The following is a 16254-nucleotide window of genomic DNA, read 5'->3' on the forward strand; positions in this document are numbered from 1 at the left end:
CTTTAATGGAGCTGTTTAAAAACAGCTTGGGAGACTCTGCAAAACTTCAGCTGAAGTGAGGGTTCTTGTCAAATCCTCATAAGAAACCCTGGAGTGGCACAGAGAGGTCTGGATTGGCTTCCTTGGTGCGAATAGCAGGTCAGCTTGGCAATTTTGAATACCAATTTGAAACAGCGTCGTGGCTCAACTGATAAAATAGGAGCAGAGCTGGATAGGGAGATGCTGGCATATGGGAAAAATGATATTGTAACATTTTCCCTGGCACAAAAAGGTGATATCCGTATGCCTGCTCCCAGATCCACAGGGAGAATCACGGATCGCTGCATGCAGGGGATGTAGCTTATTCTTATAACGCGTTTTGCCTGAAGATTCAGGATAGTGACCAATTGTAAATTTAAAAAAAAAAAAAAAGGAAATCCTGAAGTTTGTTTTTTATTGCATGTGTTTACATGATTCTGCTTCTGGGTCGCGCAGAAGTGTGACAGGTGAATAAGTGCTGGGACAGACATAGGGAAGTCCTCTCTTGGTATGTGTTTGATACAAGTGGCCCTGAAGCTGACTCGTATGTATAAATTTAACCATTTAATAACATACTTCTAACTCACTGAGGGATGGAATAGTTTTTTTACCTCAATAATTTGTGAAGGTTTTGTGTTATAACACCAATATGTATTTTCAGTAGTTAATATATACAAAAGAAAAGTATCTATAAAGGAAAAAAAATAAAGCCAAAGATTGAACATGCAGTGATGTCTTTTGCGTTTAAGTGAGCTCAGACACACTGGTGGCTGCAAATTGTTAGCCTGTCAACAATTCTCCCTTAATCCCCAGTAATTTTTTCCCCCCTTATTCTCAGCATTTGCAACAGGAGCTCAAGAAGCATTATTGGACCTAATTTTAAAGAACTGCAGCTTATTTTGTGCTTTTCAGGGTACTGCACACTGTGACTGTTGTGGTGGCATATTGCTGTGCAAGGAGCATGGCTCTGAATCCTTACTAATAGCTTAAAATACCAATTCACTAAAACTTAAATCACAAACCTCCAGCATAAAAAGCACCTGGAGCTGTGCAGTCGTGTCAGCATCCATCTCTTATCCCTCTTTGCTTTTGAATTTATTTCTTCGAGTGCTTTGAATTCAACTTAAGAGTGTCAAGTCGCACCATGCCACGTAGTTCTGCTCTTTTCTGGAAGAAATACCATGAGTGGCTCTGGATACCAGTATATTTAAAGGAAAAGTCCTGCTGTGGTGGTTAGATCACTTAGAGGCTCCAGCTGTGCAATTCGTGTGTGCAAAATGCAGCAGGATGGGACAAATTGCCATCAAGGGCTCTGCTGGAAAATAAAGGCGCTTTAGGCTCTTTTGCTTCCTTCTTGTTGCTGGTTTTGGTAGCCCTTGAGGATATAAGGAATTGAAAAACTGTATGGATCGTATTTTTATGCATATTCTAGCAAAACCCTTTTTGTTTAATGGCTTTAATTACACTAAGCGAACTCAAGGTTGTTTTAAGGGGAGCACTGGCTATTTTAAAATAATATAAGAACCATATGCAAACAGTGGGTTTTTTTCCTTCTTCTTCTCTAATCAGGATAATTACTGGTTGTTGTTTTTATCCCAGTATCCTTGATTTCAATTATTTGCATCAGCTGAAATTTTATATCAAAAGCCAAGGCAGACAGGCTTAAACAGAATAAAAGTAAATAGCAGTCTCTCCAGATGCTAATAGCAGGTAACTTTCAGGAATTATATCCCTAATGTGTAGTTTTAAAGAGCCTAGTTGAGCTAGAAAACACATTTTGGTGTTTTCAAAACGGAGTAGCTCTAGGAACTGTACATAATTTGCCAGATTTTTAATATGGGAAATACTGTCATAGTTGTTGTGCAGAAGGGAAAGCAGACAACGATACATCTGCTAGGGTGCCTTTCGTTTTGAAATTTAGCATAATGTTTTTCAAAAAATTGAGCAAGAAAAAATAAAGATGTGTAAATACCTTTCTGTTATTTTACATTGTTTTTGAGCAGGTTGAAATTATACTAGGATGGCTATTAAGAACAAATCTGGATTACATTAAAATATCAGTGATGCTATATTCAGATTTTTTTGATATTACAAGGTAAATTATTTAGTAGAGGAAGAAAAACGATGATTCTATTAAGTCACTTGCTAAAGACAATTCCACAGGAAAATAATGAAAGATATAAAGGGAAAAACTGTGGTATTTTTCTATTTTTCAAGCTGTAATCTTTAATTTTTCTGAAGCATTTTTGCAGCAACTCTTTTGATGGCTTGTTTCACATTTAGTTATGTGTTTTACAGGTTTTTTGTTTGTTCGTCTGTTTGTTTTTCCCAGTAATTATTCCAGTGGCCCATTGAAGTTCTTCTGGCCATCAGGACCTACTCTTCAGACTCACCCCCAAAAAATATAAGAGTGGAAAAAGTGACCAAACCAGCCCCCTTCCTCCAGCCATCCCGAAGACTCTTAACCACTCCCTGCTGCTCTTTTAATGTTCCTGGCCTTTAGGATGCCGCAGTTTTGTGAGGGAAGAGCGGGCAGGAGCGGAGGCGGACACGGTTCTCCCACACAGGCCGCCTCATTCGCATCTGGAAACAGGGGAGTGATTAGGACCGCGAGTGGAGGCGAGGATCTCTCGGATCCCATTTTATAGGGATGTGTATCCCGTTTGCGACGTGGTTGCTTGTGGGCTTAGAACGTTCTATGGTAGAAGCGGTAAGATGAAGCGGTAAGATTAAGCTTCAGCTGCCTTGATTTGTACTAAAGTTTAAAAATATGTAAATCTCATTTGGAGAACTGGGAGGCAGCCCAAAAGCTCGCTGTTGTTTTTCTTCTATTTTTTATTATTATTATTTTTAACAGATCAACTCTGGGGACAAAGCTGTTTGCCGATGGAGATAACGTAGTGCGGTAGCTCCAGCCCGGCAGTGACGGGGCGCTGCGTTTGGAGCTTCTGGATTCGCGACGGTGGCTCGGGGCATCTGGAGGAGCCCTGGAAGGGACAGGGAGGGAGGCGGGAGGTCTGCCTGAGCGCACGTGCGTGGCCAACGCGGGCCGGCCGAGCCGGCGGGATTAGGTGGTTGGAGAAGGGAAACGGGCACAGCCGGAGCAGCTGCGCCCTGGATCCGCCTCACGTGAGCTGCCTCGCTGGCCGCCGCTCCCCTCAGCTCTTTCCTCGTGTGGTCGCGAGCCGAGGCCGAACCTGCCGAGGCTTAGCTGGGTTTACTGGGGCCTCGCTGTGCTTCCCTGCTCCGGCTGGGGTGGAAAGGGGGCTAGAGGTGTTCCCAGCCTTCCCCACAGGAGCTCGTGGCAGCAAGTGGCTCCTGTCGGGACGTTAGCCAAGTCCCATGTTTGCTCTGCAGAAGATTTGGTGGTGGGTTGGATGGTACGGATTGAAAGGCAGAATAGCTGTATGTGTGTCAATGGCATTTTTATGTTCTCTGTTTGGCCAAAGTGAAAAATGAATAGACGGTAAATGTGTTAAACCAGTGTTAGAGAGGCTGTTGCTGAAGCAGGCGATCCTGCTCTCCCCCTTTCTCATTCCTGCCTGTTCTCCGGCCTCTTGGCTCCATCTAGGCCTGCGGCTGTGTGATAGTGAAGCTGGCAGCAGTTCGAATAACTGAGCAAAAATGTTGTTTTTCGGTGGTTTCCTCTACACTGTGGAGCAGGATCAAGTCCCACATCCAGACAACTGCTTGGCCACTCGCTTTGGAAGGGTCATCAAGGGAGCAAGAGTGGCTGGAGGTCCAAGCAAGGCAGGAGTTCCTCCGTCAGCAGTGGTAGCTTCACTCATTCGTGATGTAGAAAGCAGAATTGTATCTTTGCAAGAAGTCTTCTGCCAAACCTCCTATTTCCGAAAGTGCTGAGTAATGCCCAGAGGAAGCATGAGTCCCCTAGAAGTCAACTTTTTGCTCTTCCTTTTGCTTATTCCTTTTATGCTGTCATTTATTTGGAAGTTTGAGTTTTGTTTCTGGGTACTTCAAGATGCCCTGCTTGTTTGCTAAAGAGGATTTTGGTGGGAAGTGTAATCTAATTTATAAGCAAAGGCCAGATGTTTTGCAATCTCCCTGGTTTTCTAATTCTATTTGTGAGAAGTCAGTAACTAAAGAGCTACTAAAAACTTTAAGAGAGTATGTGGAATGGACTTCACTACTTAACAGATCAAATTTTGATTTGAGATCTCTTTCCCACGTGGAAGAATTTAGCTTTGGCTTTTTCTGAGGCAAGTGCAGGAGCAAAGGATGCCACTTGTTGGGGTCAAATTTTGAGCCTTCTTCAGATCCTGCTATCCATAGTCTTTGAATGGCATAGTTTCATTTTGATCTTTATTTTTCTAGATTATTCCTGTAAAAGGAATAGGAAGTAAAAAGGAAAGAAGCTTTTACAATAAAACTATGATTAAGACTTGGAAGAGAAACAGGAGTGCTGGTGGCACCTGCTGCATATACTGCCTTGCGTTGCTGTCTGTTGGCTCATTTTAAAAGAAATTGAGTTAAATGAGACATATTGTAAATTGTTGATGTACAGTTAAGACAGTAATGGGAAGTAGCCTTTGATAGAGGAGGTAACCCTGGAAGATACCAAACCCTGAGGAACATTTTTACTCCAACACATCAGATCCCCCTCTTCACAGAACCTCTGTTTTTACCTCTGATAGGAGACAGCAACTCCTTTTGTTTTCACGGATAACAGAAAATTATTCCAGTCTCCAAATGCTTCCTGTGTTAGGTGTATGGCCTTTGTAGCTTGTCTGCTTTGGGAATATGGAGACTAAGAGTTATAAGTAGGTCTGTCAAGGGGAAGGGAAGTAGCTGTGGCTTTCAGGATGCTGTAAAGTCATATTGGTTACCTGGTCTTGCTACTGTTTCTGGGGACTTTGTCATGTGAAGATGCTTTAGTGTTTGAGGTGGGATGTGCAACCAGAAAGGCTTAGAGAAAACAGCAGCTGAATAATTGGCCTTCCACCTTTCCATGAAGGCTTAGAGCAAAACTCTGATGGCCACTGAAGCAGGAGCAGGTCCTAGCTCAGTAGAGAAAGTACATGTGTAGTTTCTATATTTGCTTTTTTCCAAACCATTAGGTGGTTTTTAATGGCATTTCTTTTAATTGATATTAGCCACTTGCAATTCTACTTTGTGTGTAGGGGAGCATGTGTGTGTGTAGACAGGTGTGTTAGAATGGATGAGGAGATACCTACCACACCATCCATTGTAATGGAGACAGAGTGTGTTTGAAGGATTTTCTTTTTGATATGCTGGCCCTCAAAGAAGAGGGCAAAAGAAGAGCAGCTGATTGAAGATGTATACTCAATTTTGGTCAGACAGAGGTGGAAATCCCAGAGGACTCGTGCCTTTGCCTGCAGAGTGGTAGAAATCACAGAATCACATAATGGTTAAGGTTGGAAGGGACCTCTAGGGATCACCCAGTCCAGCCCCCTGCTCCAGCAGGGACACCCAGAGCAGGGGCACAGGGTGGCATCCAGGTGGGCTGGAAGATCTCCAGAGAAGGAGCCTCTACAGCCTCTCTGGGCAGCCTGTGCCAGGGCTCTGTCACCCTCACAGGAAAGAAGTTCTTCCTCATATGGAGATTAAGTTTCGTGTGTTTTAATTTATACCCATTACCCCTTGTTCTGTCACCGACCACCACCAAGAGTTTAGACCCACTCTCTTTACATTTTCCCCTGAGGTGTTTGTACTTGGCCCTTCTTGGCCACGAGGGCACATTTGCTGCCTCATGGTGAACTTGTCAACCAGAACACCCAAATCCCTCTCCGCAGGAGAGCAGCAGATCAACCCATAATATCTGCTGGTGCCTGGGGTTGTTCCTCCCCAGGTGCAGGACCCTCATATTGAACCTCATGAGGTTCCTCTCTGCCCCACTCTCCATCCTGTCCAGGTCCCTCTCAGTGGCAGCACAGCCCTCGGGAGTGTTGGCCACTCCACCTGGTTTGGTGTCATCCGCAAACTTGCTGAGGGTGCCCTCTGTGCTCTCATACAAGTCATTGATGAACAAGTTGAACATCCCTGGGCCCAGAACTGCCCTCTGGGGACACCACTGGCCACAGGCCTCCAACTAGACTGGGCCTTATTTGTCACCACCCTCTGGGCTTTGCCATCCAGTCAGCCCTCAATCCACTTCACTGTCCACTCATCCAGTCCATACTTCCAGAGCTTTCCTCTGAGGATGTTATGGGCAACTGTGTCAAAACCCTTGCTGAAGTCAAGGTAGACAACATCCACAGCTCTCCCATTGTCCATCCAGTCCGTTACCTCATCACAGAAGGCTGTCAGGTTTGTCAAACATGACTTCCCCTTGGTGAATCCATGCTGACTACTCCTGATCACCTTCTTTTCCTTCACATGCCTAGAGATGGTCTCTAGGAGGAGCTGCTCCATCACCTTTCCAGGGATGGAGGTGAGGCTGACTGGCCTGTGGTTTCCTGGGTCCTGTCTCTTGCCCTTTTTGAAAACTGGAGTGACACTGGTTTCTTCCAGTCCTCTGGCACCTCTCCTGCTCCCTGTGACCTCTGGAAGATGATGGAGAGCGGCTGAGCAATGACCCCCGCCAGTTCCCTCAGCACTCTTAGGTGTATCCTATCTGGGCCCATAGATTTATGGGTGTCCAGTTTGCCTAAATAATCCCTAACCCAATGCTCCTTGACCAGGGGAAAGTCCTCCTCTCTCCCAGTTCTCTCTCTTGTCCCCGGGCTCAGTAGTTCGTGGGGACTGGCCTTAGCAGTGAAGACAGAAGCAAAGGTGACATTTAGTATCTCTGCCTTCTTTGCACCTTCCATCACCATGGCACCCTCCCCGTTCAGCAGCGGGCCCACATTTTCCCTGGTCTTCCTCTTGCTGCTGATGTATTTATAGAAGCCTTTCCTGTCATCCCTGACATTCCTCGCTAACTCTAATTCCACATGGGCCTTGGCCTTCCTCGTTGCATCCCTGCATTCTCTGACGATGTTCCTATATTCTTTCCATGTGATTTGACCCTTCTTCCAGCTTGCGAACGCTCTGTTTTGTTCTGTAAGAGCTCTTGGGAAAACTTTACCATCCACGCAGGTCTTCTGCCCCCCTTGCTTGACTTCCTTCTTGTAGGAATGCACGGATCCTGAGCTTGGAGAAAGTGGTGCTTGAAGTGATGCCGACATTCATCAGACCCTAGAAATTCAGAAGGTTATGAAAGTAATCTTCTGCAAAATTTCCTTCTCATGATTTTGCTGGGGTCTAGCAGCAGTTTAATACAGTGTATAAGATCTCTATGCTGATTGCTCTTGGGTTGTTTTTTTTTTAATTATTATTTTAGAAGGAAATGTTCATCAATTTTTTCTTTCTGAAAGGTGTAATCGAAAGAACAAGCGAGCTTTGTAGACTGGGCAATAAACAGTACTGCTTGTAAATACATTTAGGTGTAGACTCTTGTCCTGATTTCTTTTTTGTTATATAAATGATCTAAATTAAAACAGGTTAGACTGAATCACTCTGTTTACTGACCTAGTAGACCTGACTTGATCGTTCAAAGTGCCTTTAAAATCTTCGTGCACGTGTTTGATGGATACATTAGCTTTGGTAGTTGTGTGACACATGTAAATGATGTAGTAATGTACCATGTGCGTAAAAAAGTCTGCTTATGTCTTGAAGCTTAAAGCTAAATCCCTTGTTTATGAACTCTTTCCATGTATGAATTTTGTCTCTCACTTGGGAGAGGACAACACGAGTTTAGAAAGCTTGTGGGTGGAATACATAACAATTAATGTTCCCCGATAGCCTAAATGATAAGCCTCCCCAAAAGTACATAAGCTATGAACACCTTTTCTTGACAGGCTTTGAAGACTGCCGAGGAACACACGCATTCGAATCATTTAAGCATTAAAATAGTAATACCCATGGAAGAGCCACAAGACTTACCCGAACAGCCAGTAAGTACATGTAAAAATACTCAAACCTAACATATAGAACAAATTGGAGACCTCACAAATTCCACTTATTTTCATTAGTATTGGAAAATAAGATTGATTTATTTTTCACCTCTTGATAAATAAATAGATAAATATAATAAAATGTTTTAGGAAAATGTATTGTACATTTGATTTACTTTAATAGTATGAATAATAGTTATAAAAGGGATGGGTTGATATATTTAATTCTATGTTTCCATTTAAAATCATGCCTAATGATGATTTATTTTTCTCAAAAAAAAAAAAAAACCAGTTCAAGTGTCGTCCAGCAAAAGTCATTCTGTCTTTGACAGACAGAATCAGGAAATTGGTTACTATAACACAAAATCTTTGCTGCTTCTTGTGCTCAGGATCTTGAGAAGCTGCTGTGATCTCAAGAATACCATCTTCTCCACTGCTGGAGAACAGTTTTTAAATTCCTTAATTTAAAAGTGTATTCCAGTAGGGAGGTATGTTTTAAATTTAAAATTGCTGTCCAGAGATCTCAAATTTTTGAAATACAGTGTGATGAATAAACTAATAATTATAAATATAAAAATTAATGTCACATAAGTTTGGGGAAGAATATTAATACAGTGTGGTATGAAGTTAAAACATTTACTTTGATGAAGTATTTAAGCAAGGCAGCTCAAACATAAAGTTGTTAATATTATATTCCAAATTAAATCTGAGGCAAACATAACACATGCTTATATTAGTCTAAAGATGAAGTTTTAGATATTTTTAAATGCACATGAAAACAGTAGCATGCTAAAAGATATCTGGAAGTGTCCACACTGGAAAACTTTGGAGGCTGCTCTAATTGTGACAGTATTGTGTTCTGCAGTTAACTAATTAGGCAATACAGCATAACTTCATTTATGCATTTTTATGAGTCATTAACACAGCTGAATGAAATGCAAAGATAAATCTCAAATTACTGAAAGAAAACATTACTTTACACAGTGTGCAAGTTATGTCTTGTGCATGTAGACTCACTGTGAGAGTAACCAGCAAAAATGTAGAATTTGAACTGCAGATATTTGTGGGATTGAAAGGCAATCTTACTTCCTTATATAATGCAAGCTATCTGTATAAACCTTTATTCTTCAAGATACGAGATAGGGCACAACTCATTTTTGGTGAGTGAAAGCATCCTCTATAAGCACCTTATTCTGTAATATTCTACCAAAAGTTTTCTTGCTACTTGCTCTTCAGAATCAGATATCAAGTGATTCTGCGACAGATTATGAGACACCATTGATTACAACTGTTAAATGATGTGGTATTTTTAATATTCTTGGACATTCTTGCAGGAGGAAATGCCAAGAATTATCTTTTTCTTATGCTTTTTTGGGAATTAGACCTTTCTTGGAACAAGTTAACTTTGCAAATGAGAACAGAGAATGTAAATCAGCTTTGCAAAATCATTTCTGCCTAGTAGTTCTGCATCATACAAACTTGATTTTCTTCATGAAATGATTTTTGCTTGTTTTGATCATGGCAACAGGATTAGTGTATTACTTTGATAAAATAACATATATTGCAAAGTGTTGATAACTGAATCCAGGAGGGAACTTGTTATGGAAGTTTTCAGGCTCTGTCTTAAAGATATTTTACTTAAAAAGGAGGGAAAAAAAAAACAGGTCATTTTCTTATGTTGATGTGGCCCAAATTGAAAACAACATATCTTTTCTAAATGAATGTTAAGTTTCTCATTTACCCAGCATAGTACTTACAGACTTTAGAGGCATATCATTTTTGTCCCTGTTTTTGACCGTTTCTTCTTTTCAGGTGTGAATTAGAATAGGAAAGTTTACATGTAGAAATGGTCTTAGAAAATAGAAACAGATGCAGGAAGGTATAAAGCAAAGAAAAAAAAATGGGGAAAGTGAGCCAATACTTTTGTCGTAGCCAAAAAAGAAAAAGATAGTCTTGTTGAGGATTAGTTTTAAAAGGAATCCTTAATAGTATTCTCTCATTTGTCAAATACGTTGTGAACATAATTGACTTGTAATACTAACTTAATCCTGAATGCCAGACAATGACAAAAGCCTTTCTGTTTTAACCAGGGACAATAAACTTGCATTAAAAAGCTTCAACTCAAATACCTTGAAGTAAATTTCATTATCAATTGTCGAAACTTGTTTTATTTATTAAGTATTGTTCTTGGGCAATGCTGGCAGCTCCTTGCAGACATCCACCATGTTGCTGTCCGGGATGGCTGCTTATGGCAAACAGCAGCTCCGAGGCAGAGGCAGCCGTGGTGGAAGAGCTCCAGGAAGAGGCACTGCTACCAGAGGAGCAGAGCATGAGGGCTGGGGGTCTGCGATGACATTTTATTTTTATCTTTAAATGGGCAAAGGATGGCAATAAAATTCTCCATTCCTAATTGGATACACAATCCTCCCTTCACAACCATGTTGCCACAATCTCAGATTATGTGTTCCTAGAAGTTTTACTGTGTTGGCTAGTTGTGTGTGTTTTTACTCACCCTGTTTTTGCTCACTTTGCTTCTCACTCTTTTATTAAAACTGCATTGACATTTGGTAGGCTTGGCCTGGAGCAGACAGGAGTTTTACAGCCTGTGGAATGACTCAGGCCAGGGGCATTTTCAGTTATAGAAATTAGTGATTGGGAGCAGGGATCAGATAGAAGGTGCCGCTTTATTTAGATTTAATAATAAAAAAGGCAACTCATAATGAAATAAAAAGATTGAAATTGTTCCTAAAAGTACCGTTCGCTCTAGTGAAGCAAAAGCCTTGCTTAGTGAAATAATGTCAGATCGTAAGGCTAAAATTTGCATCACCACATCTTTCAGTTCCTTTTGTGGTAAGTTGTGGTTTTTTGGGTTTTTTTTAAGCAGTAAATTCACTTTTCCTGCACAAAAAAAGTGTCTTCAAACTGTGGTCCTGTCACCTTAGATCCTTGATGGCATCTGAATCCTCTCAAGGAGGTTGTCAGTGAAGTGTGTGTTGAGAGGAGGTGGCTGGTGGTTTCCTAAGGCTTATGCAGGAGAGGATGGAGAAGGGGACCCCAGTCAGGTTTTGGGTACAGTGCTCACTTGGGAGTATAATGCTCCTTCCTGAGCCCGTAGCATCTCAGGGTGTTGATCATTTAGAAAATAATATTCCCTCAGCAACTTTAAATTTTTAACAAAATTAGTGATGGGCAGGATAGAATTTTTGCATTCCACCAAAATATCAAGATTTCATAAGTGTTATCACTTACCATAGAGACCTAATGAATTTTTTCTTTTTTTTTTTTTATTTTTTAATGCAAAGCTGCATAGCCAGGGAGCCCAATACAAGATTGAGGCAGGGCCATCAGAAATTGGTTTGCTTGACCCGTTCTATGGGTTACACTTAGCAACCCCAGAGCCATGTTCTTGGCTGCTTTAAAGGGTTAATGAAACTCTTTCCCTGATATTTTCTCACATTTTTATGAAATTTGCTCTTGAGTTAAAGTAAAACTCATGTAAAAAAGGGGTGGTGGAGGGTGGCCATGGTCCTGGCAGAGGGGGGAAGTCTTCCCAAGAGAGAAGCACGAGATGGCACCACAGGGCTGCTCATCGGGCCAGAAGTTCAACTCCTGGTTCCAAAACAGAGCCAAGGCTCAATTTGAAATCCTGATTATCAAGAACTGTTTTGGGGACAACTGTTCTTTTCTTCCTGTTTTCCATTCTGAACCTGCTGAAAATTTTAATAAAATTGACCTTACCTTATGCATCTTTGCTATTTTTAGTTGAGCTGATTTCTCTTCCAATTTTTCCTATTAAAAAAATTGACTTGCAATAGCAGCCTTGCACTGGTTCCCGTGCTGTTTGTGGAAACTAAAATTCAATCTGCCAATTCTAAAGTAATGTTGGCTCCGTTGCTGCAAAATAGCTTAGATTTGAGCTGTCTGATGCTGCTTTTTTCTGGCGTGTGAGTCACTTCTGTGCAATTTAAAGAGATGGTATGAACTACATGGGGGATGCAGCGGGTGTGAGGAGGGGTGGAAGGGTGGAAAAAAGAGTATTTTACAGGAATATCTTGCTCAAAAGGTTACAGGGCACAATAACTAATCCTTTCTTCCAGCCCGGGATTTCTAAGTCCTATTTGTAGCCTGGAAGCAAGAAACTGGATTTGTGTTGAGGGCAATGTTTTTCTGTAGGAATACTCTCTGCAAGAAGAGAGCCAGCTGGCCAACCACAAGGATACAATAAATACTGTATTGGTGCTATTCAGAAATTAAAATCAGAACTGCTAATTTATTACTGATGTGAACAGAAAAAAATCTTTAATTTCCTATCTTTAGAATAGTTAAGAGAGAGAAGGATTGCAGACCCAAGTTCGTAGCAGTTGTACTTGTTCCATGCAGAATAGGATTTTCTTAAAATTCATGGCTCTAATTCAATTTCCATAGAACAGCCCTTATCAAACTTCTGGAGCTGTATATCCCAGCATCTGTTATTTATTTGAAAACCATGGCCGTTTTGCTAACACGTTCAGCTCTAGCAGCATTCTAATTAAAAAAGGCTTGTTTTGATCTGAAGAACCAGCCGCTACACTGGTTAACTCCAATGCGGAGCCTGCTGTATTTAAACGTTAATGCAAACTCTATAGTAACCAGTGATGATCTGCTAATGGGAGCCTGGCATTTGTGTGCATAGATTATATCAAGGACAGTTGTGTTCAGTTTTGTCTCTGACTGTACTTTATTTGCAGGTGAAAAAAGCCAAGATGCAAGAATCCAGAGAACAAAGCTTAAGGTGTGTAATTCTGAATGGGATTTTAGTGTGCAGCAGTTATATATGTCCTGTTTTGATGGTAAGCCTCCAGTTTTAGAGTCTTGTATACTGTATTTTTTCACAGAAATAGAGGAAACTTTTTGCTTGGTATAGTTTGGAGATTAAATTCTGAATACAAAAGCTTAATCAGTCCTTTTGATAGTAAGCTTTTATAAATGGGGCTACAAAGAATTCTAATTACATCATTGCTCATCATGTTTTTCACAGCATCAGATGAGGCAGCTCATGTACAACATGTGTAACATGCATTTATTCTAGTGAGACTTGGAGGATTCCAATAACACAAGTATCTGAGCTGTGATTCTCAACAAAAGTCCATGAATAACTTTTGAGATATTAAAAGTTCTAAACTTGATAGTATCTTTTGCTTAAAAATGGTAAATTGTACAATTTCTTCCATTTGAAGCTTTCTAATGTATGTTATGTTTAGGCATTAATCACTAATTATTTGCTTATTATGTACATTATATTATGTATATAGAGAGAATGTCTATATTAGGGTTTATTCTCCTTCAGAGTGTATTTTTTTAATAAGGTAGAAGGACATATACTCCTGAAGAAAGATTTCTTGGGGATTTTTTTTTCTTTGACATTCATTAGATGTCTATAAGCTGGAAATTGGGGCTAGTTACTCCCAGCGTCCCTTCTAGGCTGTGTGAGATGAGATCAGCTGTACAGGTGAAATGATCCTGGCTGGAGATTTATTGACCCTAAAGGATCCAGGGGCGCCCCAGGCAGGTGTGACCATGTACAAGTGGATGGTGGAGCTTCCCCTTCTGTGCATTAAAATCCTAATTCAGCTGTCATTCTGTTCAGGTATTGCTGCTGTGTTTTGATGAAACATTATGTATGATTTTAAGTTTGACCTTTGAAATATTTCAAAGTGATTTATTACATCTGTTTCTCCATAGCAATATGATTTTCAGCCAAGGTCACTCTGGCTGTATTTGTTTCAGTCGAGTTGTGGCAGAGAGAAAAGGAACAGCTATAGCCAGGGAGGATGTTCTCTCTTGGGAACATTAAGTATCCAGCAGCCTACAAAGGTATTAAAACCACTGTGAAGGGCATGAGCTCTGCTTTTAAGGCTAGTCCAGAGGAGATTCTCGGTGGTTTTGTGCAGCCACGGTGCGAGCAAGCTTTCCTCTTGGGGTCAGTGACCACAAAGCAGAGGATGCGAGCGGGTCCCCAGAGCCCGGGTGGGTGCAGCAGCGAGAAAGAGCAGAGAAATGGGCTGATCTAGTGCGATCATGAACATTATTTTATCTGTGAGGTTTTCCCCAGGAAGAAATCACGACAAGCAGCTGTACAGCGCTTGAGCTGTTTGTAAACAGCATGCAATTTAGCAACCACAAATTGTGCTATGTGAGTACAGGATATTTTTTTTAATTAATCAAGTGTAGTGGTAGATACCTTGTCTTCATAGCAATGTGGTATTTCTTTTTGCAAAACTCAGAATTGGTTAGGGAAGTTTGGTCAGCTGCTAGCACTGAAAGCAAGTCGGGGGGCTGTCTGCCTGCTGAATTTGAAGGCCAATATTTGGACATCTTTGAGCAGGTTGTCATAGAACCATTATAGGTATTGAGACCATTAGAATAAAACCCAGATGCCCAGACCACAGTTTTACGAGGTGAAAGCACCAATGTAATAACTTACTGCTGCTGAGAGGGGGAGTGCCTGCTCATAGCCCACCCTTACCACCATGAGTGTTGCTTGCTGGATCCCTCCTCAATGCAGCAAAAATAATTGAAGGGTTTCTGTGCTAAATTAGCAAATTCAGCTCCTGTTGAAGAGCCTGAGGGGTGTCTGGGCTGGTACAGGGGACCAGGATGCAGCTGATTTCTGTTAACAGTCGGTTCTGCCTCTGTTAGGAGGGCCAAAACTGGGGGTGAAGATGCCCAGAGATGTTGTAATGCTAACGATCAGCCTCTCGTTATCCCCTCAGTCACGTGAGCAACACCGAGGTCAGCGATCAGAAACCTGAATCTTCAAGCCTTGCTCCAAACCTTCCCATGTCAAGTGAGAGTAAGTATCCCCCCAGTTTTTTTGCTCCCACTCTCTTTTCTGGGTTCTTCACTGCTCTGGTTACTTTGCAACACCAAGCACAAGCTTTGTCACCTCCTCATAGTCCTTTGCTGCCCTAGCCATCAGATGAAGAAATGCTGAAGATTTGGGGAGGCTGATGGTAGGCCAGTATCTTTTCCTATTATCTACCCAGTTTGTGTCACTGGCCCCCAGCTTGCTGCTATGTCTTACCTGCCTTATATCTTATTTTTCTTCTGGAAAGGCATTGAATTGATCAGTAATAATGCATATTATAGGAGAATTCATACATGATTGTTTCTACCCAACTGGTTGGGTCTTTTGTATATACCATACACTTAATGCCAGACTCTGAAGTGTATCAAATGTCTGCAGAAGTGTGTTAAGAAGTTAAAGGTGAGTAAACTGAGGCAGAATTTTTTTAAAAAGAACAAATTGTATGTGAGAGGTGGGATGCTCTGGAAAAAGCAGAGCTGGAGGTTATTATGGAAGTCAAATTTCTGTGCAGAGTGCTTCTGCTGACTGTGTTATAATTGAAAATAAGTTCAGCACTACTGATTTAAAATACTAAAACTTTGATCTGTTGGCAATGGGAAATTACATGTTACATGTTTTCAATTTGGTGTCATCTGGCACAAGTTCCCATAATTTTGGTCTGCCAAATCTGCTGCCTAAATGAACAAGACATTTGCATTTTACAGAAATTGAATACTGTAATATTGCAGAATTTGTATGCCATTACCTAATTCTTTATATACTTCTCCTAAAAGAACAATTCTAAAAATAGCCTTACTAAATTGCTGTTTGAATGAATCAATATTTTGTTTTTCCCGCTTGACATGTTTAAGAGAAAAAGAGAGGGAAGAGAGGACAACTCACAGTTTTGCAAGGGGATAGAAAAATATATTTAAAAGGAAGAAGAATAGGAAAGAGGAATATAATTACTAAAGTGAGAATTAAGTAAAAAAGTTTCAGGGAATAGGTTCACAACTTAAAATAGTAAATGTTATTCTCTAATAAACATATACACTTTCACATATAAGCATTCTTTAGTATAGACTTTCTTTAATGAACATATACGTGTTGTAGTGCTACAAAACTTTGGTTTTGGGAGTCCTTGGGAGGGCTGTTGGAATAGCAGGTGCTCAGTGGAAGCCTTTAAGTCCGAGTGCTCCCAGGCTGCAATTCCTGCCACATCCTTGCGCTTCCCGCCAGGAGTTGACACTCAGCACCCGAGGGGGGAAGGTCCTTGGGCTTTGGGGAGGTTCTGAGCCTGGGGCTGATGGTTTGAGCCACCGCTCCGATAGCGTTCCGGGGAAATTAGCAGTACCAGGACTGTTCCGAGTGGTGAAGGCCAGGCTTGGAGGAGCCCGTGCTCTGGCATCGGGAGCAGATCCCAGGGCAAAGTGCTCTGCCGTACACATGCAGGCTGCTCCTTGCAGGTGATCAGTTCACTTATTCCAGAAAGGAGGA

General features: G+C 41.3%; 1 protein-coding gene across 2 annotated transcripts in view; it reads left to right on the forward strand.

Annotated features, from left to right (window-relative positions):
• The window catches only part of EYA3 (EYA transcriptional coactivator and phosphatase 3), a 50055-nt gene that overhangs the window by 9147 nt on the left and 24654 nt on the right, over window positions 1-16254 (forward strand). For both annotated transcript variants that reach the window (XM_088531185.1, XM_088531186.1), the window contains exons 2-4: window positions 7836-7931; window positions 12659-12702; window positions 14684-14763. In XM_088531185.1, the coding sequence (XP_088387311.1) occupies window positions 7899-7931; window positions 12659-12702; window positions 14684-14763 (157 nt within the window). In that variant the 5' untranslated portion in view covers window positions 7836-7898. The remainder of the gene's footprint in view (window positions 1-7835; window positions 7932-12658; window positions 12703-14683; window positions 14764-16254) is intronic.

This window comes from Tinamus guttatus, unplaced genomic scaffold (assembly GCF_059628265.1).
Source record: "Tinamus guttatus ecotype Peru unplaced genomic scaffold, ASM5962826v1 Tinamus_guttatus_pri_ptg000397l, whole genome shotgun sequence".
In the NCBI taxonomy this organism is placed as follows: Eukaryota; Metazoa; Chordata; class Aves; order Tinamiformes; family Tinamidae; genus Tinamus; species Tinamus guttatus.